This window comes from Schistocerca americana, chromosome 2 (assembly GCF_021461395.2).
Source record: "Schistocerca americana isolate TAMUIC-IGC-003095 chromosome 2, iqSchAmer2.1, whole genome shotgun sequence".
Classification (NCBI taxonomy): Eukaryota; Metazoa; Arthropoda; class Insecta; order Orthoptera; family Acrididae; genus Schistocerca; species Schistocerca americana.
The window spans coordinates 751367274-751390838 of NC_060120.1; the positions used below are offsets into that span (position 1 = coordinate 751367274).

Below are 23565 nucleotides of genomic sequence, written 5' to 3' on the forward strand. Positions count from 1 at the left end.
AGATACCGAAACGAGATTTCTGCAAATGATAGCACACAATGAGGCACATATATTGTATGATAAATACTCGAAACTTTTTTATTCGCCTAGATATGGAACTAACTCGCCTGTAGCAGGCGCCTCAGAACGCATTCCGAAGTCTAGGTTGATAGCGCAGCATCAGATGTCTTTATTTCGTTCTGTCCCAAGACGTAATGTAACAGACGAAGCAAATATAGTACGAAAAGAAGCGATATGAAAGATGACACTACCCGAAATGTATTCACCCCTGTGCAGACAAAGACATAAGATAAAGATACAATCAGTTGCGAACATGTTGCGATATCATAATGGCAACGTGAGTGCAGCTTTATCGAGCGAGAAAGCGAAGCAATAAATAGCTCTCAATGAGGACCGCTGCCGCTATGTTCCGGTAAGCGTGTTCTAAGCGTGGTCACTCGTGCTGTCAGAGATTTTATTGTAGTAATGAAAAATATTGTTTGTGATGTACATCTATGGAAGTTTGAATTGTGGGACAGAAAGAGGTAGTGAGAAAAATAAACTAAATAAATTATAATATAGCATGTCAGTGGCAGGAGAGACGCAGATCGAGAAGAAAATTCCAATTAAGGAAAAATTACGTAAGCTTTACAAATTTTTCTTCATATACAGTTCAAGTACACGTTTTCTTGCACCTTGATTTTGTCATTGGAGGTATTATGTTTACTCGCAATGAATTTAAGACAGTAGGGTGTGAAGTTAACGTTAAGCAGTTCCGAGGATGTCGAGCTTACTCGTCTGTGCTGTGCATATACTAAGAATTGTTATTGAAATTACAGGACTTTATTTGATAAATCTAGCAAAGGACTACCAAGAAGCTACCTTAGATCTTGTGAAAGACGCTAAAGCCAACAAAAGAAGGTCCTTCATAACAGCAGTAGGTGAGTCATTCATATTATGTGTTCAGTTATGCTCCTCGGGACATTGCAATCCTGTACGAGGCGTGACAACTTCAAGTTTCCTCCATTCTGCTTTCTCCATTACTGTCGTTCGTCATCCCCTTTCTCAGAGGTTATATATATTTCACTTTCCTCGTCAGCTTTCTGCCGGTGTCGTGGTCTTCTGTAGTTTTCCATTTCGCCTCCATTCAGAACCCGTTTTAGTTTTTCTTCCACGTAGTGTTCATTGCAAGAGCAGTCCCGAGCCTAGCGACTTCCCGGCCCTTTTTCCCCCTCAGTGTCAACGCCTTGTATAATGTGGTCCAAGCTTGTATTTTTATTCCAAGAGTAGCGGCTCGTAAGTTGTTGCGGTTTATTTACCCGATGAAGAACAAGTAGTAATAAGCAGTATGTGGATGGTTTGTTAACGTAGTGCACAGGTAAAGTATGTATGCTTAGTTTGTCTTTTGCACACTACTGACCATTCTGTGTTTTATTGGGCTCTTCACAAAAAGTTAAATGAATAAGTTCTTTAAATGTTCAAGAACCATTGTTATTTTGAGCTGCCCATACCACACTATAAGTCTCAAAAAAAACCTAGAAAATCGAAATTGGAATCGAACACTTCCCTTGACCTATATAGGTCAACAGCAACTAAGCCTCATTTCTTCACGACACACTGAACACTTCACGACTTCAGCCAACAGGCCAAATAGCTGAAGAAATTTTATTAGAGGCAACACACTGTCCCCCACCATCGCCGACAACTGAAAACTGTTGACCTTGTCAGTCATATCCATACTTACCAAAGACATAAACAAAGCAATTTACCAAAATTCACACACGACGAACAGATAAAAACTACAATAACATCGACATAACAAAACCGAAATCGTTAACTAACTGAAAAATATTGCTCTGAAAGCACAGTAACTACTGATAGCCCACACGTGCAATGCTACCACAAATGAACCCCAAATGCCACATAACACGCTACCCATAAACATACCACCAGAGAGAACCACCTACCGTAACAATACGCCACCGATAAACATGCCATACATGCAAACTAAACCAAAAACATCACCTAACATACAACACATAAACTCACCACCAGAGAGCACCACTGATCACATCAAAACGACACCTACAAACACGCCACTCTGACAAACTAAACTCTGCACTGTTATGATGTCACACGCAACAACAGCCTAACGTCACGGGTCAAAGCCGACGGGTGGAATCAGACGCTTCCATTGACCCCATAGATCTTGCACAGGAGCCTATATTCAAATATTTTGCACTTCTGTACATCAGTACTCTTCATGCCCATATTTCACATTGATAGATTAATGCAGACTTGACCATGGCGTTGTTTATTTTCAGTATGTTTAGTATCCATGAGGTCCTTAATTTCTTCAAACATCTGGGAGTACATTTTACCACTTAAAATGTGAAATTTTATTTTCTTTTACATATAATTTCTCCTCTTTGGTATTAGATCACAGCTAGTAAAAAATCTGCAAATGTCAAAATTGAAGCCAGCAGTTAATAAGTGTAAATTTTATTTCTTTTCCCGGTGAATATCATGTACTCAAGTTTTCATTTAATTGATATACACATGTGGGGTTGAGTTTCTGAAACTGAGAGAGCAACACTAAATGAACAAAGCTATCAGGTGAGTTAACTGGGAACTGATTAGGTTGCTGCTGGCTTCAGGTGTGGCATACATCTGTACTATGTCAGGTTTTCCTATTGGAAAGTTGAGATGCACAAGACTGTCTCCACATGAGGCTGTGCCAAGTATTGTACATCCCGAGGGTTAGCAGGGCATGTAGGCCATAGTATATGCAGTCATGCTCCACTGGCCAAGCAGTGCAAGCATGTGTAGAGCGTGTGCAGTAGGGCCATATGACAGATAATCTGTATTATTTGTGCCTGCGTATAAGTGTGATGAGTGGTGAGCACAGTTGCCCTTGTCTCATGGGACAGTGTTGGAGCTGCTTACTTTAGACCTCAACAGAAGCGGGGGGAAGACGTATTAGTTGAAATGGTTGGTGAAAATATAAGGGGGTCCCTATTACCGTGTTAATATTCCTTTGCTTATAGGTGTCGTAGGTAAGCCTCTTTTAGGCTAAATCTGTCATCCAGACAGACAAATTTAGAAAAGATCAAGAGGAAAGAAATGTCACATAAAAAAGAAACTTGTTGGAATAAGCTTACAATGGTACTTCAGAATGTTAGAGGACTAAAAACCAAAGTTGATGAATTTCTTGTTTGTTTGCATGACCTAATCAAGTCTGTCTAAGCACCATGTAAGTGTTGGAATCATATGTTTGACATAGAGACCAATAAATTATAAGCATATTTTTATAAGAAAAAAATACAATGAGAAGTCTGCATTAGTAAAGTGCTGGTTTGAGAAATGTCATTTTTATTTATTACAGTAAAGGATCCATCATGGAAAGTTTTAAGATCTTTTCAGAAAAATTTGATCAGTCCTATGCCACCAAGAAAAAAGAAAAGCAAATGATATTATGTGGAGATTATAATATTAATTTTCTCTAAAATTCAAAAAAAAATTGGAAATGCTATTACATTTATATGCTTGCTTACATCGTTGCTATCCGCACCATCATTACTTCGGAAAGCAGTACACTAGTAGGCAAAATATATTGTCCAGTCAGATTAATGTGACCACCTCGTACGTTTGACATCAGGCTGAAATAACTACTCACAGGCGGCAGGGTGTATAAAGCATGTCAGTGTGGAAAATAGTGGAGACATTGTTGTAATACAGAAACAGAGTAATTTATGTTATCCAAAAGGGAATGATAAAGGGTGGAAGCATTTCCAAAACAGTTAAGTTTGTAAACAGTTCACATGGTGCTGTTGTTGAAGTATACTATGCATGGCGAAATGGCATTATCCAGAACTTGTGCCACAGGAACTGGGATGCACCATGGGCCATAGATGACAGGGGTGAACAAAAACTGCAGGGATGTGTAGAAGCAAATAGATGTGCAACTGTTGGAAAACTGACAGTCCAGATGAACCTAGGGGCTACCAACAGTGTTTTCTCAATGACCATTCAGCGGATATTCCTGCTTATGAGCCACCACAGCAGGCACCTGGTTTATACACCCATGCCGACTGCTGTTCAGTGGCAACGGAGGTTATTATTGGCCTGAAAATACCACCACTGGACATCCACTGAGTGGCATCAGGTGGCCTTTTCAGATGATTCACGTTTTATGCGACATATGGCCCTTGACATGTGCATGTGAAATGTTTGAAAGAAGACATCCAGCAACAATCATCCGAAGGATGCAGCCTGGAGGTCAGAGAGTTATGGGCTGGAGAATATTTTTGTGGCATTCACTGGGTGGTTTCATCATTTTGGAAGGTGCAGTGGGTGGGCACAAGTATGCATCTATCCTTGGCAACCATGACCACACCTACATGCAGTTTGTTTTTTCTCAGCATGATGGCATCTACCAACAAGGACAGTGCAATATGTCACACAGATTGCAGTGTGTGTGCATGGTTCGAAGAGCATCAGGATGAGTTTACCATACTTCTCAGATTTAAACCCAATCTAGAATCCGTGGGATCAACTCGATCAGACTGTATACCTGATGGATCCTCAACCAAGAACCTCATTGACTTTCTCTGCATGTGTCACAGGGCCCATACTATAAAAGGTAGTTATTCAGGCTTTTGACTTGGGGTCACATTAATGCGACTGGACAGTGTCTTTGTAGGTGAGCACTTGAATGCTGATATCAGTGGTTATACTGTAGTGAATAACCCCTCTGAGCATGATACACAGTTAACAATACTAAGTGGTTACAATGAAGGGTATAATGGAATGGAGTAATTGGTGATCAGACAATCAAAAGTTTCGAGGCAGCCTTACAGGAAACTGACTGGAGTGAGATTATAATATGACAGATGCCAGTTATAAAATTTATGTGTTTATGGATGGAATTCTGTCAGTTTTTAACTGCTTTATTTCCAAGAACAAAGGTAGGTTTGGAACCAATAGGGCTTTAAAAAAACCATGACTTACAAAATGCATCAAACTACCGTGTGCAAGAAAAAGGATATGCCGTGATGTGAAACGATTAGCATATAGGAGTTTGACTGGTTTTGTGTTACAGGAAATACTGTGTTGTCTCCAGGAAAGTGATTGAAAAAATACTGTGTTTATAATGTCTGAATTTAATAAATCATGTTACAAAATTAGATCTATGTGGGCAGTAATTAAAAGAGAATTGTCAACATTTGCATCCTTTGTTGTTACAGAAAACAGCCAATTATCCTCTGATTAGAAATATTTTGTGTGTGGCAGATTGCAATTTTGCACGGGAGGGGAGGGGGTCAGTGTTGCCAGCATGCAGCCAGCCATACTGTACGTACCGACAAAAACAGGCAATACAGTGAGTACATGGTCCTTGAGAAGGAATTAAGAGTACCTCTACCACTCGGCTCATTGAAATTTCAATCCAAAAGTAATTTTAATTGGAATATAAACAAAAAGTTGCTAGTTGTCATGTTGCCAACATATTTAATAATTACTTCCTGCAGATATTTTAGAAGACTGTGGGCAGGGGCAGTCCAAGGGATAAAGTAATATAGCACATTCAAGAAACAGTGCCACAGCCACATACATACCTCATTATTCCAATTATTCCTTGCTCTATGTAGGAAATTAATAATTGAATTAACTCAGTCACATCCATAAACTCCCACAGATTTGTTGTTGTCAGTGGTGGTGGTGGTGGTGGTGGTGGTGGTGATGTGGTTCTTTTTTTATATTAAGTATACAGATTTGAGTTAGTAATTCCTACCTAACACCTTTTAGACATTGCAATAATAGAAATTCTTCTATAGAAGAGGGGGAGTTGTCAGTGAGAAACATTTTTAGATGCCCTCTTAGTACTAAACGCAAATTAAATGTGGAGTGACAAATGTCACATTTCCTTCTGGTATTGTAATTATGTACAACATTGTTCTGTGGGTCATTACATCCAAAAGGATCATGGACCTCCCACTATTTGAGCTTCAGTTTACCTGATGGAAATTGTTGCTATGGTTGTAGATCCATCCTAAAAATTAATCTGTGCAAAATTTTAAATTACGAGCTGAAGTATATGAGAAATAGTGGCCTTCTATTTGGATGGCTTTTTAACGAATGTGCATGAAAATGAACAAAACCCAGTATTTGAAGCTCTTCTACTACAAGAAAAAAGCAAGTAGAAAATTAATACTTTAAGATTGTGCATAACTTTTGGCTGTGAATTATAAAAATACAGTGTGACAGAATGTAAGGAGCATTTTGTGAGCCAGCATAAGGCATTAAAGTGACTCAAAAAACCTGCAGAGATAAATGCATAGAGTTTTTGATCCTCTTTGGGGTCCTATATCTCGGGGAGAAAAATGCAAAGGAACTACAACTGGACACATTTGTTGACAATGCCAGGGACACGATTCTATCAGCATATCTTCCTGCTTAGCGCATTATTTTCGATTATACTCAGTCACAAACATAGTGTGTCAAATTTAAAATTACAGTAAATGAGCAAAGTTCAGATGTAAATATTGCAAAAGGGTCATTCCACAAATTCTTCTTCCTGGTACCATTGCAGAGAACACAATTTTCTGCAGTAGCACTTAAATAGTCAGTTCAGCAAAGGAACCAAATATGAGGCTGAACTTCCACAAAAGTCATGTAATATGTTGCGGTCGCGACATGATACTGGTTACTGAACCCATAACTTTGAGGAAAGTAGGAACGAAAAATGATAGATAAATGCTGGTGTTGCAACTAGTCTTGAAAATCATGGAAATTTGATGACTCAACCAATTCAAAACCAATTGTTGAGTCAGTTTCCCTGATAGTAACCATGTATGGTTGAAAAGTCAAGATGGGCATGATGATGATATCAAACATTGCCTATTCTGTTATGTATAGATGGGCATGTTTGCTGGTTTCTTCATAAAGGTTCCAAAGCCTCATCGAGTTCCTAGGCTTGGTTAGTTTATTCATTGAGGTTGCAAAGCCACAGTTGGGTTTCTTGCCATGGTTCCCAAGCACATATGTGGGTATCTTCATGCTGGTTCCCAAGCCAGTGCTATTTAAAATTGCTGCTTCATGGCAGTAAATTTTTCTTCAGTGCTGTTTAATGTGGGTTTTGGAAAATTATACTGACATCCTCTTCTTGTTGCTGAAGGTGCTGCAATATTCATGATGTGCTGTTCAGGAGTCCAAATTTATCTTCTCGTTCAGGCCAACAGAATGAGCAAGCTGGACCAAAAGAGTGCTTGAATTTGACCCAGGGCATCATGTTTTTCAGTATCAACTTCACGTGTGTTACCAGTCCACTAGTGATTGTCAGAGATGCAGGCAATGCATTGGCCAGGAATGAGGCTTAAAACTGACACGAAAGGCACATTAATGTCAGCTGGTTGATAACCAGAGGCCAGAAAAGAAGTTTTATCATATGAATCCTGGTTAACTTAATGTGGTTCTAACCATTTGGCAAAAATTGGTAATTTTCACGAGTTCCAGCTAAAATATGGCTATTTGCTAGTCATTCTTCTTGTAGCTGTCTTTTGTCTTCTGTGTCTTGGCATCAGTTTGCCAATGGCCACTGTGCACTTAGCAAGATGTACCATCTTGCCATGGTAGCATGTTCTGCACAATTTTTGTTGAAGTTCAGCCTTTTCATCCCTTTCCTGGATCAATGCTAAGATCCAAGATGTTTCTAGTGCAGAAAAGTGTGCTCTTTCCAGTGGTCTGGAAAGAAAAACTTCTGAGGTGGCCCTTTTAAATATTTGCACCTGAACTTGGCTCACTTTCTGCAGTTTTAGATTTGGCAAGTGTTTCTGATTGAGTACGATCCACAATAAGTACTTAGGCAGGAAGATATACTAATAGTCGTGCCACAGGTACTGTTAATATTTGTTCCAAGTTGTTCTTTTCCATTTTTACTGCCAAAAGGCCAAAAAATCCAAATATTTGTCTCTGCAGGTTTTTTGGGGTACTTTGATGCTTATACTGGCTCACGAACTGTTTTACACACTTCCACATTGTGTTTTTCTGATTCAGAGCCAAAAGTCGTATAAGATCTGAAAACAAGAAGTTCCTAGTTGCTGTTACCTTGTATTAAGAAAGGTTCAAACATTGGGGTTTGCTGACTTTCACCACATCCTTGTCAAAGAGTTTCTTAAATATGGGGTCGCTGTTCCCACATATTGGTTATTATGAGCTGAAATTTTGCATGAGTTCATTTCTATGGTATCTCTGTACCCATGGTCAATTTAAATAAAACCAGAAATAGAAATGTGGGAAACTTTTAAAAAATGTGATGACTTGGGATGGAGTGACCCTCTTTTGATCTGCAATGAATTATTTACAATAAATGTCATGAGGAAATAAGTATACTACGATGCAGTAGTCAGAATGTCCAATTCCTTAAACAGATGACTCAAATATGATCAAAGGTGAGAACCACATATTTTTACAGCACATTTTTGAGCAATGAGGACTTTCTTTTGTAAAGTTGATTTACCCCAGAACATTACTCCATATGGCATTACTGAGTGAAAATATTCAAAAAATGTCAACTTGCTGATTTGTTTCTCTCCAAGATTTGCAATAACTCAAAATGCAAATTTGGCTGAACTAAGTTGTTTTAAGAGCTCTAAAATGTAATTTTTCCAGTTTAAATTCTCATCTATGTGAATGCTTAAAAATTTTGAATTTTCCACCATATTTTTTATTTCCTCACCATGTGTTACATGTATCATTGGTGTAGTACCTCTAGATGTGCCAGACTGAATATGTTGTGTCTTCTTAAAATAGATAGTAAGACCATTTGCAGGAAACCAGTCAGTGACATTCTTAAGAAAATTGTTTACCATTTCTTTTGTTGCCATATGTGTGCCTGGAATGGTTACAATACTGTTGTCATCTGCGAAAAGAACTACATCTGCTTGTTGTATATTAGGTGGAAAATCATCAGTGTACATGAGGAACAATCTAAGATTGAGCCTTGTGGAACTCCATAAGTGATCCCCAGTCAGAGGAATTTGCTCTGATAACATTGGTTGAAATACTAAGTACACCTCTCTGTACACTTTTGTTAGATATGACATTATCCATTGGTTGGCTATACCATTAATTCTGTAAAACCTCAGGTTATTGTGGTTCACACAGTCAAATGCCAAATGGAGGTCATAGAAAAATTGTCAGTAATGAAACTGGTTCATAATATATCAAGAAAATTACTAAAATCCTGATATTCACACGTATATATTGCATCATTCAGTCACACGAACAATATGTTACTATCACAAGGTACATTTCCGCCAACAGCCTTGCCACAGTGGTAGCACGGTTCCCGTCAGATCACCGAAGTTAAGCGCTGTCGGGTTGGGCTAGCATTTGGATGGGTGACCATCCAGTCTGCCGAGTGCTGTTGGCAAGCGGGGTGCACTCAGCCCTTGTGAGGCAAACTGAGGAGTTACTTGACTAAGAAGTAGTGGCTCCGGTCTTGGAAACTGACATACAGCTGGGAGAGTGGTGTGCTGACCACATGCCCCTCCGCATCCAGTGACGCTTGTGGGCTGAGGATGACACAGCGGCCGGTCAGTACTGTTAGGCCTTCATGGCCTGTTCGGGAGGAGTGTAGTTTTTTTTTTTTTTTTTTTTACAAGGTACATTTCCAGACATGGAAGTAATGCTGTTGACATACCCATTTACAAGAATAACTGTCAAGTCACACTGCTTATCTCCCCCTCAAAGGTCATGGAAAGGATAGGTTATGCAAGGACAATAACACATCTGATCTACAGCCAAGCAGAAAGAACAACTCTGTGCCAGTGATGAGACAAATTTTATCTGAATCCTTCGCAGGAATGATCAGTCTGGCTGCAGCGGCACCGTTTACACCTATGGTATTGCTGATTTTGCCCAGCTTCTTCAGCATAAAAAAGCCTCTCCAACCGCCACTGAATGTGCTATAGACAAGATGGTACCCTCCGAGGACAGGCATGGTTTTAATTTTTAAATTATCTCCTGTTCATTTATGAGCAAAAGTAGTACGTTTTGCCTCGCAGAGCATGTGACTTACTCATGAAATTATAGCTTTGCATCTAATAACAATGATAGTGTGTTTTATGGTATATTTTTATTAATATCATGTAAAAATCACAAATACAAGTGATGATGAAATGCTTCACACTGAATGGGTAGCAGGCCTGATTGGACGCACTTTGGTGACGTGAAGATGACAGAAGATCGTGTCGCATTTGCACTTCATAAGATTCTGGTAGTGTTACATATAGTCTCAGTTATTAAAGTCTCTTATTATTAGAAGTCATTACCTCATTACTAATGAACACTACATTTGGAACACACTGAGTAGCAGCTATCCTTTTCATAATTTTATATTTGGAACATGATAGCATTTAAGTGAACAGGAAGGAGGTTGCTGTAAGTGGAATGTCAAGTGCAGTTTTTTTGTTTTTGTAATTTGTGGAAGCATAAATCTGCTAAAATATCTGCACATGTAGAAGTGGAAAGAAATTAGTTTGCAAGCTGGTTTTTACTCTAGTATTACAGTTGTGGGTAGTAGCTAAGAACAAAACATGGCAAGAAGAGTACTTCGGTGGGTATAGAGCATTATCAAAGATTCTTTAATTATGCATTTGTTATGTCAGAAATCAATTTACCCTACTTGCATAAAATACCACTAAGAGATATTAATGAGTTGTTAATAATGTCCAAATATTCAACCAGAAAATGATATTCTATAGTGTTCTTTCCTTTTCGCTAATCATTCGATTAGACCTGGAAGTCACATTCCTGAATATCACATTAACTTACGTTATGTTGTTGTAAAGTATTCTCCAGATGAACAGGTTGCTATGACTACTATAAATGTCTCATGATTTGTTTTTCTTTTAAATCAATAGGTCTGGGTTTTGCTGTATGCTGCTCTCTCACCAACCCTGATGAAGAAAGCTTTCGTCGAGATGTTATAATGTGTAATCAGGACATTATGTTAGTAGGAAAACCAATGCGTAATCCAGCTTCTGTTCAGCATATGGAGCTCATTGAAAGCTGCTATAACAGGGGTTTCATACGTAGTTTAAATCTTGGTTTGTTTTCACTTATATGGGTTGACAATAGAAGTAAAAGTTCAGCTGCTTATAGTGCACAGTGCAGTTATCTTCGCCCATCATTTTTTACATTCCATAAACATGTCATTGATGTTGGCTTTCTTGGAAGATGGTGGTGGCTAAATAGTGTAATGACTGATTATGACATAAATCCTCTAGAATTTCCTAAGTGATCAGTGTTTTGTTATTTTTGTAGTCTATGAACTTATTATTTTGAAACTAATAAACACTCTGTTAGTAAAAACGTGATTTTCTGACTTAAATTAGTATGAAGTGATCAGTAGACAGACTCTATTCTCAAGCTGTGTAAGTATGGATCATGCATTAGAACAAGTGCTTACCTTTGCAGTGTTTCAGATCTCTTGCAGAACTGCCACTACTGAATAATGCATGGTTTCTCATTAATCAGTCACTATATATGTATAAAAATTAAAGTGTTTTTGGATGAAATTGAACAATACTTCCAAAACCACCCACCTGTCTTTGGTTTTCATGTCTGGTGTCACCCATTATTCCCCTCTTGTGCTCTGTTGTGATTGAGCTGTGGTTGCTGTTGTGGTTGTGGAGACATGAGTGTTTGAAATGGTCACTATCAACTCATGGTGGTATCCAGGACATCTTTTGTTTCTTTTACATCAATGTATTTTTCAAAGAAAAAAATTCCTGATTGTTTTATATTGTTATTGAGCTTTTTTAATATTGTCGAATGTCGTAGAATATTCTAAAATATTCAGTAGTACAACTTTGAAATGTCACACATTGCACTAATCTAAACTGTGGCAAAATTATCTTAAATGTACAGTTGTCAAATATAGTAAAGACAGGAACAAATGTTAAATGTATATATGCTTATAGAGCAAAAGTTTGTAAACAAAGAAGGTTGTCTATGTGAACAATTTCAGCAACAAAAAAACATAGTTCAGCAACCAAGTCGGCGAATATGGAACATTATACCAGGAAAAGAAAAGTATTAAAACCGATTGATAGAATGGTCAATCAAGACGAAAGTATAAACTTCCCTATAAAATTCATAAATTCACTCAATGTTTCCAGTATGTCCTCACAAAAAAATCTTCTAAACTACAAGCAGAAATAACTACCAAGAAAAGAGACACATCAGGATTCATACCATGAATTTCTCTGACTTCAACTAGCTTACCATTCAGCTTTAATTGGCTTATGCAGGTAAGATTAGCATACAGTATGACTATAAAAAATAAAGCACAAGAGCGAACATTCCAGTTTGCCAAAGTGATTTTAAAATAACTGTATTTATTATGTGAACACATGTACATAGTGTGTTCACATGATAGACAACTGTGAAATGTTCATTGTTGCACCCACAAGCAAAATGCCAAATATGGTCCAAATGAATGTACGTTGAAAATGTAAGATGCTATACAAGTGAGGTTATCAATTACACTTTTTTCATTTCAGAAAACATTTTTTTTCATCTAGAATAATCCTATTTTTAACTAAAATTTATGGTGGCAGTGCTACATTTGTGCAAGTAAACTAACAGTACACTTGCAATCTTGAGCTTGGGCAAAAATGATCCTGCATGTTTCATTAAAATATATTCCAGACAGTTGTGTACCACATAATGTGGGACAGTCATAATTTTTGTTCTTTTGGAATGCTCAGAAGTGTTTTTTTTTAATATATTTTAAGCTATAATTGTATGTACCTTGCTTTTTTTGCAAAGGAACTGAATAGAAAATGTCTCAGCATATCACTGCTAGGTGTATGTAATGAAATGCTGTTAGAGTTTTGAATTACAATAATATTAAATTCATATGCATCCTGCAAAGTGATACAGCTTTCCAGATGCAAAATAGAAATAGGCTAAATGAGACAGCAAAGAAATGGGCTTTGTTTAATCTTTCACAAAATTTTATGCATTACATACTGTGAGAGCACAGTGATTCAAGGTCTGGAGTAGATACTATGGACATTTACAAGTAAGCATACTCAACTTGGGTGTAAACATCAACACACAGTAGCCTAAATTGTCCAAAAATGGGGATGGGGAATTCTGTGCACAGCAGACTGTCACCTCATTGTGGAGGTAGTGAACAAGTGTTACAATCTACCACACCATCACTAATGTCCACACCCACTGTGCACTTTTCATAAATTGTCATTGGATGCAGATTTATAAATACTTCACTGGCTTTTGATTGTCAACTTTTCTATGTATGTGTACTGCTGTTGCTTTGAAGGTGAATACTTAAGCTAAATACGAATAACCCATGTGGCAAACATCTGACATTTCCATTCTTCAGACAGAAAAGTGCCTATGAAATAATAAATAATACAATACTAATTAGTGAAATTTGGCAAACTCCAAGAGTCATTATATTCATAAAGTTAGATTATTCAAACTGATGTCAAATGCAAGAGGTATCGGTTTCACATTGATCTTGAGATGCATTTTGCAGACAGCTGAGCATTATTTAACCGCAGTGTGAGTAATGTTTAAAGTGTCACATAATATGTAAAATATTGTCTGTAAAACAAAGTGCTATTTTTGTGGACTTTGGACCAAAAAAAAAAAAGAATCCAAGTCACTTGTAAGGCCATAATAAAGAATGGGAGGGTAAAAAGAACAGTATTCCTGTTGTGCAGCAAAATATTATCTTTAGACAAAGGTGAAAGTTCAGCGTTGCCTGAAAAGTTGAAGAACAGAACAGTTACTCTGATGCTTCTTGATGAGCAGCATCAGAGACACATAATGTTAATGGATGGATGAGGACCTGAAGAGTTCCTGGGTTGATGTTGCTATGGTATGCTGACAGTGGGTGGTGCCATGGCTGCTGCAATGGCATTAGAATGGGCAACTGACTGATGGAGAGCGTACGCTCTCTGCTCCTGGCCCAGGTGGCTGACTTGGTGTAAATGCCTTCCAAGCTTCAGTGTGGGGCTATATAGGATGCCTGCTACAGAATACATCACAGACTATTCCCAGTCAAGTGTTGTGCAGAAAAAATTAGTTCCATGAACAGCATGACCTCTTTCGGTGCAGCTGAGGCTGCTGATGAGAGTTTGCATGAACACAGACCAGCAAAGCTCACCCCTACTTGGTCTGGAGCCCACTTTACAAATCTTTTCAGCGGGTAGCTGGTGTTGCATTCGCTCAGCCTAGATATATTACAAGGTGGCTAAAGAATCAGTACAGGTGCAAAAGTTGACCCAGTCAGTACTGTGCACTCAACAGTACTGGCTAGTGCATTCACCATGATAGTGAACTCATGCTCTCATCTATGACCCACATAATGGAGCTTTGCTAATAAAGAAAGACAGTGCCTTTCAGGCCCAAAATCTGTTGAAGAAATCTACGCTTCTCCATAGACACCTCATTCATGTAGAAGGTCATCACAAACTGAATTAGTCTCATGGAATTTTTACCACATAGCTGCTTGATGTCCAATGAGGAGGAACTCGAAGGATACCTTTCCTGGTCATGGCAGAAGAGTAGTCCGTTGGCTTGTGAAGGAGGAGACAGTGAATTAGTGATTAGCTGTCGTACCATATTCTTCACATTCAGTCGAGTGGAGCTTCTGTCGGAGATAAAGACGAGCTATGAAGTTATCAGCATATCATTATATATATCTTGAATCAGATGCTTTGGGACCAGTGTCAACATTTAAATCGTACTCACATGTCCTGTAAAAACACAGTCAAATATGTACTTGTGACAGAAATTCACATGAGGGGAATTGTACAACTCCTTTTCCATCATTGCATTAACTCTACAGGGGACCATGCTGCTTCATCCTGTGGATGCCAGGTGTGCTTCAGTTAGGGAAAATGTCTCCCTTACTGTTACTTGGAAAATACTGGCTACACAAAAGCCTTCTGCACCACTGTCCAGCAGTTACAGAGCTATTGTTACTATACCACAACCAAAAGAGGATATGAACCCATAGACCTGTAACCTATACAGTTCAGTGCCACAGTTGTAAAATACTCAACTACTAAAGTAGTATCCTCATCTAACGCTACTTTAGCTCCACAACATACAATAAAACCTTGACACACATATGGGAAGTTTCGTGTGATTTATACCGAACTGAAAATGGAAAGGGAATACCCCCATGATTACTTTTTGCTTACATCTGGCCAGAAAAAGTCCAGATCCATGCCTGACAAATTTGAGGGGAATAAGGAGACAAATAGAGAGAAGTGTTCTTCCCCTTCCTTAACTTGGAAATCCTCCTGAAAGGCAACACTATGCACAAAGATTGCCCAACCAACTTCCACTTCACTGATACAAATCTCAATCAGCCCTCTGCCTTAGAGACAGCTGATCAACAATGGGAGGAAAACCTTGCCCCTGCAGAAATAATGGAATATTATCATCTTGTTTCTGAACCATATAGTCCAGCACATATCAAACTAGGTGCTTCAAGCTAACAGCCACTAACACAACTGACGTCCATCATCCTTAAATATGGCTATCGTTCAAAGGAATGTGTGCAGTATCAGATTGCATAGGACGGAACTGCAGGTGCTATTACATTCGCAATCCCCAGCCATTACATGCCTGCATGAAGTGAAAATATACCCTCAAGATTGCATTGATCTTTCACCTTTCGCCATGGTATATTATGACCTCCCTGATAAGGATGGCAGTACTGCTCATGAGGGTGTAATGATGCTCATCTGAAACAATATCCATTGCCGGACCATTTTGTTGGACACCTGTGAGGGCGGATCATATATAAACAGGATTTTATTTTTTATTTAAATTCATTTTTTGAAAAACTCAGGGCAGCTATAATTTATTTTTCCACATAGTCTCCTGCTTTGGAAACGCATTTGTTCAAGCGTAAGGGCAGCTTTTTGATGCCCTCACTGTATAAAGAACTGGGTTGTGTCACCAGCCACTTGCGCATGAAGGCTTCCACACTCTCGTCATCTTCAAATCGTCGCCCTCCTAGAGCTTCTTTAAGCAGTCCGAATAAATGGAAATTGCAGGGTGATAAGCCTGGGCTGTAAGGAGGATGATAGTGTAGCCCAGTGCATTTCCTGTAGCTTCGAGACAGTTAGAGCTGCAGTATGGGGTCGCGCATTGTCGTGGAGGAGGATGACCTGTCAAGTCCGCCTTGTTCAACAGTTTGTAGTAGTAAGCGGCCTTGATTGTGCATCACTTGTGCAAAAAATCAATCAGCAAAATACCTCTCTGATCGAAAAAAACTGTTGAAAGAACCTTGCCAGCTGATAGTAGAGTCTTGGCTTTCACTGATGCTGCCTCCCCTATGCTCTGCCACTCCTTACTGGCTTGTTTGGATTCTGGAGTGCAGCGGTGAATCCATGTTTTGTCGCAAGTGACGATCCGACTTAAAAATGCATCATCTTCTTCAGCAAATCTTGCTGCAAGCCTCTGACAGACCTCCAAACGTCTCAACTTCAGATTTTCGGTCAAAAGTTTAGGGACCTACCTGGAACACACTTTACGGAACTGTTGATCATTTGTGACGATTGCTTGACAGCTCCCATAACTGATTTCGACTTTTTGTGCAATTCCTGATACTGTCACCTGCCAATTGTCATCAATAATGTTTTTAACCACACTAATGATTTTGTCTGTAATGCTGGTTTGAGGACAGCGATCATCTTGCTGATTTTTCACACATTCTTGTCCTTCCTTGAACATTTTATGCCAGGCAAACACACTTGTCCTGGATAACGTTTTATCACCAAACTGTGCTGTCAGTCTTTGGCAAATTTCCACTGCTGTAACTCCTTCACGGGCAAGAAATCTGTTAATTATGCATTGCGCAATGGAGGGGTGCACCTGTTCTTCAGACATCGTGAGCATTAGTGACAAAACGGCGGGAAATATCTAACAGCACACTCTCCTCACTTCCAACGGTCCCACCTAAGCATAACAGAAGCGTGGGACCAGTCCTACCAACTGTCGATGTTCAGGAACAAAAATCCCACTTATATTTGATACCCTCTCATAGTTACAAACAGAAAATGCAATTAAAGAAGGGGAATGCAGACAGGAACATCTAGTAACATTATATATTTCCACCACTTCTCACTGTAGCTTATCACTCAGCTCCCAACCCATCTTGCTCAGTGACTGCAAGGCCCACTAGTCAGTTTGTGGCTTTCCCAGAGCCTCCACAGGGTTCTCATTCCTGGCAGATATTCTGGACCATCTTATCATTCCCCACAACAGTGGCAAGCCCATATTTCTTTCAGATTCTAGACATTCATTGACACCTGAATCTCCCCTCCGCAGCGTGCTCACTGTCTAGAGTGGTCCACCATCTCTGACGTACACTCAAATGACCATTTGCTGTCCTATGTAAAATCTATGCATAAGACAACCAGGCTACTTACTAAAGGTGTCTGGAGGCTGCACTCCTCATTGGTTACCTTTGACAAATAACAGTCCCACAGCAGTGATGGCCCTCAGTTTCTTACAAACATTATCCTCACTGCCACTGGATGTCTCATGTCCCAAATGTCTTTCCTCCAGCAATGAACACCAGTCTGTTGATTGTCAGGAATGCCAAGACATGACTCTCACGTGAAAATACTCCCTGTGTCATGGAATGCCATTCCATGGTCAAGAATGGTGTACAAAGAGCCATCGGATTATCAGAAATAACAAAAAACATTTTTAACATTTCACTATCTCTTCTGTTGTTTAGGATGAACTTCATTGTGTTGCTGGCAAGAAGGTCCATCTTCCAATACATGATTTGACAGTTTCATATAATATTTTCATAGCTCCTGTCAGTACCTTCTACACTCCGGGGCAGCACTTTGCGCAAATCTCAAGCTTTGCCATTACCATCATACCTACCTGCCTTGGAAAAGAATGGTGGAGGCACGGGAGATTCTTTCGCTTACTATAACCCAAATGCTACAATATTGTTTCTGCTATAGGGAGATGGAGCGTATTCCTTCACTGTCGTGACACACTGCCCTGATATGAGATGGCATTCACATTCAGATATTATAGCACCTATCTCCTGGTGGCAGGCCATTTCTCCTCCATATGTACAATCATATCTGGAAGGACAGCACATTTCCTACATGTTCATGCTGAGCCACTGTAATCTCTACATCTAAACCCGTAGTATCTGCATGGCAATGGAATGAATTATCAGTGAGCAGTTGGCATGGTGGCTTGAGTTTCAGAAATTGCTAACAAACATACGTGTCTTTTGTAGGCTTCACTGCAGTTAACCATCTTATCACTTTTCCGACCCATGTCATGAACAATTTTTTTAAGAAGTGCCAGACTGCACTGTATGTTTGATTTGGAGAAAGCCTATGCCACTTTCTGGAGAGAGGGTATGTTCTGTACAATGAATGGATGAGGCCACCTACTGACTTGACCTCAGAGTCTTCAAAAGACTGGGTTTTTAATGTATGCATAAGATCAGCTCTATAGGACACTTTATTGCAGGGGAATGGTGCACCTGAGGGCTTTGTGCTGAGTGTAACCTTATTTGTTGTAGTAATCAACCTTATTATTGATTGTCTCCCACCAGGCAACTCAGACACACTCTTCATTAATGATATTGTGGTCTGTTGTTGCTCTCGGCAGACGTGTTTACTTGAATGGTAACTTCAGCACTGTCTCAACCACCTCTACTCAAGGAACATAGACAACAGCTTCCAACTTTCCACAAAGAAAACTGTCTGTATAAACTTCTGGCGGCAAAAGGAATGCCCAAAGCCAAGTAGATCACACCAGAAGTCCGACTGATTCAAAACAAAGAATGTGATTCAACATTGAAAATTTCTTGTCACTCCTATTCACCATCACAATTGCAGATGAAGAGAGAGAGATTGAGGTCACTTTTCAGTAATTAGTCTTATCTCATTAGATAAAACTAAGAAGCTGATGACAGAACATAAGAATTCTACCACATATGAAAACTGCCGTTGGCCCTTCATAGCCTGTTCGGACACTGTTTGTTTGTTTTAATATGAAACTTTCCAAATGAATCAAAGATAAAGCTGTGGGAAACATGATATGTACCAACACAACCACTGCATACTGAAGAAAATCCTGTGAGTATTCCACTGCTCCTGCTGCTTTTTCTCTATAGCTAGGATTTGCAAAAATAGCTAGGATTTGCAAAATGCCTGCAGGGCATCCCTGAAGTAAACACCTTAACTCTTAATCTTACGTACACTATACTGTGCAGTTCAAACCAAATAAAAATTATGTAACTGGGATAAGTAGGGATAACAGAGCAAATACTAAATAAAATTCCGTGTGTGAAAGTTCTGTTAATTCTGATGGATATTAAACTGAAATGACACCAGCATATGGCTGTGTTAACTAAGAAGCTCAACTCACCTGCTTTTTACTTGGAAATCTTTCTTGCTGTTTTGACCTGTAGACAAGGCTATTAGCATATTTGAATATAACTGGCTGCCAAACATGTAAAGGAACTTTCAGTTTCTTACAGTTATGTGTCAGTTTACATCCTCTCCTATGGTATTTTTAGTTAGTATAGCAATATGAATGAATTTACATCCCTGATACAGTATAGAATGGAGTTTCACATTCTACTGAAGAAGTATTTACCACATTTCTGGTGGGAAATCTCTGGAATTCAATGTCTGAAAGAATGAATGCCAAATGTTGGAGCAGCACTTAAGAATTGCTCATACTGGCATATTGTTTGGGGTTTTCTTCACAGATGAACTATACTTTCCAAGAATCCTTCCAGGAAACTCTTTCTTATAGGCACTATTCACATTTAAAAGAGAGCTGCCATTCAGTGCACCAAGTGGAAATACTGTCTCAAATAATTCTCCATTTCCTTACGATTTTTCCAACGAGAACACTTTCCTCTTGGCAACAGAATCATCAGATTACAATCTGAGAGTGCTAACTACCCTAATATGACTGCTTATGATTCTTGACCACTGAAATTTTGTTATATTGGTTTCCTTTGAGATACCACATTTACTACTGCTTATGTTGAGCATTTGTCATCCAATGTAATGTGGTATGTTCTGTGGACCAAAAATTATTTGAAGTAATCACATTTTGGGGAAGATATTTCATATATCCAAACCTTGGTTAGAAACTGACATTGTGGTATAACAAAGAAACCTATTAAGACAGACTCTACCTGTCCACTTGACTCTGCTATGACTTCTGATGTGAAAAAAACAAACTTTCTGAATCGAAGCAGATCCATTGAATGTAGCTCGCTTTTGTTCAAGAACATCATAATGTTTGATTCTGGATTACTGTCTAGAACATTGCAGAGAGAGACAGTAGCCGTACATCTGCATATTCTTTTATGACAAAATTTGAGATGATTTTTTTTATTCACATAGGGCCATTTATTGTGTTTGATATTATCTTTGAATATTACGTATAAACGGGGCTCATTCCATAGTGTATTCAATGTAAAGTACTACAGGAATTCCACAAATACCTGGCACTATGTTCTCTTTTACTAGCCTCAAATGTTTTTCAGTAGGGTACTAGGAGTGATTATTTCAATATGTCTCACTTGTAATTGTCCACAGTGATCGAATATTGGAATGGTGGTGATATCCTCACGTATGGATGAATTTTTATCTGCAGAATTAATTATTCATCTACATCTACATGACTACTTTACAGTTCACACTAGTGCTTGGTAGAGGGTTTATAGAACCACTTTCTGACTAGTTCTTGACCATTCCACTCAAGAATAGCAACATGCAAGATGGCACAGTGATTGGCAAACGGGACTTGCATGCGGGAGAACAACAGTTTGTATCCTCATATAGATTTCGGTTTTCCGTGCTTTCCTTAAATTGATTAAGGAAAATGCTGCGATGTTTTCTTTGTAACAGGTACAGCCAATGTCATTACCCCTTCTTTCATAGTACAGTTTTGTGCTCAATCTCTACTAACCTCACTGTCAATGGGACATTAAATTCTGATCTGCCTACCTCTTCGAATATCGAGTGGAGAAACGTGAACATATAATCTTTGGATGCAAGCTCTAATTTCTGTTATTTCATTATGATTGTCATTTCTCACTGTGTAGATGGAAGTCACCAAAATATTTTCACATTTGGAGTAGGAAGATGGTGATTGAAATTTCGCGAAAAGATGTTGTTGCAACAAAAATGGAATGTATTTTAATAATTGTCACCTTTGCTCACTTATCATATTCATTGCACACTCACCCCTATTTCGCAGAAATACAAAACAAGCTGCCCTTCTTTGAAGTGTTTCTGCATCCTCCGTCAATGCTATCTGATAACAATCCCATATCACACAGCAATACTCCAGAAGAGTACTGAAATATCTATTGTCGGCAATCTCTTTTGTAGATTTGTTGCATGTCCTACATGTTCTGCCAGTAAACTGCAGTCTTTGGTTCACCTTCCCCACATCATTTTCTATATTATGGTTTCAGTTTTAATTGTTTGTAAAAGTAATCCCTGGGTACTTACTTGAATCAACAACTTTTAAAACTTTTAAAGTAAGAAACTTCCTGGCAGATTAAAACTGTGTATTGGTGGAAGTAAAGCTGTGAGGATGGGGTGTAAGTCGTGCTTGGGTAGCTCAGTTGGTAGAGCACTTGCCTGCGAAAGGCAAAGGTCCCGATTTCGAGTCTCGGCCCGGCACACAGTTTTAATCTGCCAGGAAGTTTCATATCGGCGCACACTCCGCTGCAGAGTGAAAATCTCATTCTGGAACTTTTAAAGTAGTTTGATTTATCATGTAACTGAAATTTAACATCTTCAGATTTTTTTCCATGTGGAGAAACTCACGCTTTAAATTGTTTAGGGTGAATTGCCACTTTTTGCACCATAAAAATATTTTTTTTTCTAAATCATATTGCAATTTTTTTCTGATTTTCTGCTGACTTTATTATATGGTGAATGATACCATCATCTGCAAACAGTCTAAGAGGACTGCTCAGATTGTCTCCTGAAAGGACTGGAAATAGTTGAGGACGTATAACACTTCCTTTGGGAACTCCAGATATCACACTGTTTCACTCGATGACTTCCTGTCAGTCACTATTAACTCTCACATCTCTGACAGAAAATTACTAATCCAATCACAAAACTGAGATGATAGTCCACAAGCACACAATTTGATTAGAGGCTGCTTATGAGAAAGGGTGTCAAAAGCCTTCTGGGAATCTAAAAATATGGAATCAACTTTAAATGATCTGTCCATTGTACACAATGCTTCATGTGGATAAAGGACAAGTTGAGTTTCACAAGAACAATATTTTCTGGAGCTTGCAATGTGTCAATGATGGTTGTCTTTGAGATATTTCATAATGTTCGAACACAGTTTATGTTTGAAACTGATGTCAGTGATATGGGTCTCTAACCTAGGAGATTGCTTCTGTTTCCTTTCTTGTGTATTGGTCTGACCAGCGCAACTTTCCATCCTTAAGGTATGGATCTTTAGTCGAGTGAATGGTTGTATATGATTGCTAGAAATGGAGCTATTTCATCAGCATACTCCAAAAGGAATGTAATTTATGTACAATCTAGACCAGAAGAAGTGTCTTTATTAAGCAACTTAAGTTGCTTCACTACATTGATGGTACCTGTACCTAAGTTACTCATATTGACAGCTGTTCTTCATTCACGTTCTAGAAGATTTACTGCATCTTCTTTGGTGAACGCATTTCTGAAAACTATGTTTAATAATGTCAAGGTACTGATTGTATCTTATCACTGGTATAATTTACATACAACCATAATCTCTCTGGGTTTTCTGTCAGGTTTCAAGACAGAGTTTTTTTTGGGGAGGGTTAAAAGCACTTTGTATTGGAATCTGCACTAAATCTCAAGCTTCTATAAATATTGGCAACCTTGAAGATTTTGTGTTCTTTTAAATCTAGCATGCTTTTTTTCTTGCTTCTGCAACAGTATCCTGACCTGTTTTGTGTACCATTAGGATTTGTTAATACCTTAGTAATTTATTTTAGAGACTCTCAATGTCTGTCAATACTATTTCTTTGTCTTTAAGCCACATATGGTTCTTGCTTACATGCTTAATTTGGAAGGAATGGAGACTATCTCTTTGGAAGGCGGCAAGCAAATTTATGCTATACTTCTCATTTATTTTTGGTGGATTTGGATCTTATGATATTAAGACTCACTACAACGACCTCGTGGTCATGAATCTCTCTACCTGTAATGACACACACACACTATTGGCTCAGGATTGTTTGTTGCGAAGAGGTATTGTATATTATTGCAGCCATTTATACTTTGTATGGGGTCTTGAACTAACTGCACAGAATGTTCAGACAAAGCATGTAGTACAATTGTGGATGATGTTTTATGCATACCAACAAATTTAAACGTGTATGTTTTTTGAGCAATCAAGGGTAATTGGAGTCAACACCAACTATAATTGTATGAGTTGGGTACATATTCAAAATTAGACAAAAATTTTCCTTGAACCTTTCAGTAACTATATCATCTGAAT

At 38.6% G+C, this 23565-nt stretch overlaps 1 protein-coding gene and 1 pseudogene across 1 annotated transcript; both read left to right on the plus strand.

Annotated features, from left to right (window-relative positions):
• The first annotated feature begins 406 nt into the window (after positions 1-406).
• LOC124595351 (mitochondrial import inner membrane translocase subunit Tim29) lies at positions 407-11357 on the plus strand. Its single transcript, XM_047134066.1, has 3 exons — positions 407-620; positions 819-920; positions 10902-11357. The coding sequence occupies exons 1-3, from the start codon at positions 563-565 to the stop codon at positions 11279-11281; spliced, it is 540 nt and encodes a 179-aa protein (XP_046990022.1). The 5' UTR covers positions 407-562; the 3' UTR covers positions 11282-11357.
• On the plus strand, positions 9293-9409 carry LOC124596910 (annotated as a pseudogene).
• Positions 11358-23565: the final 12208 nt, after the last annotated feature.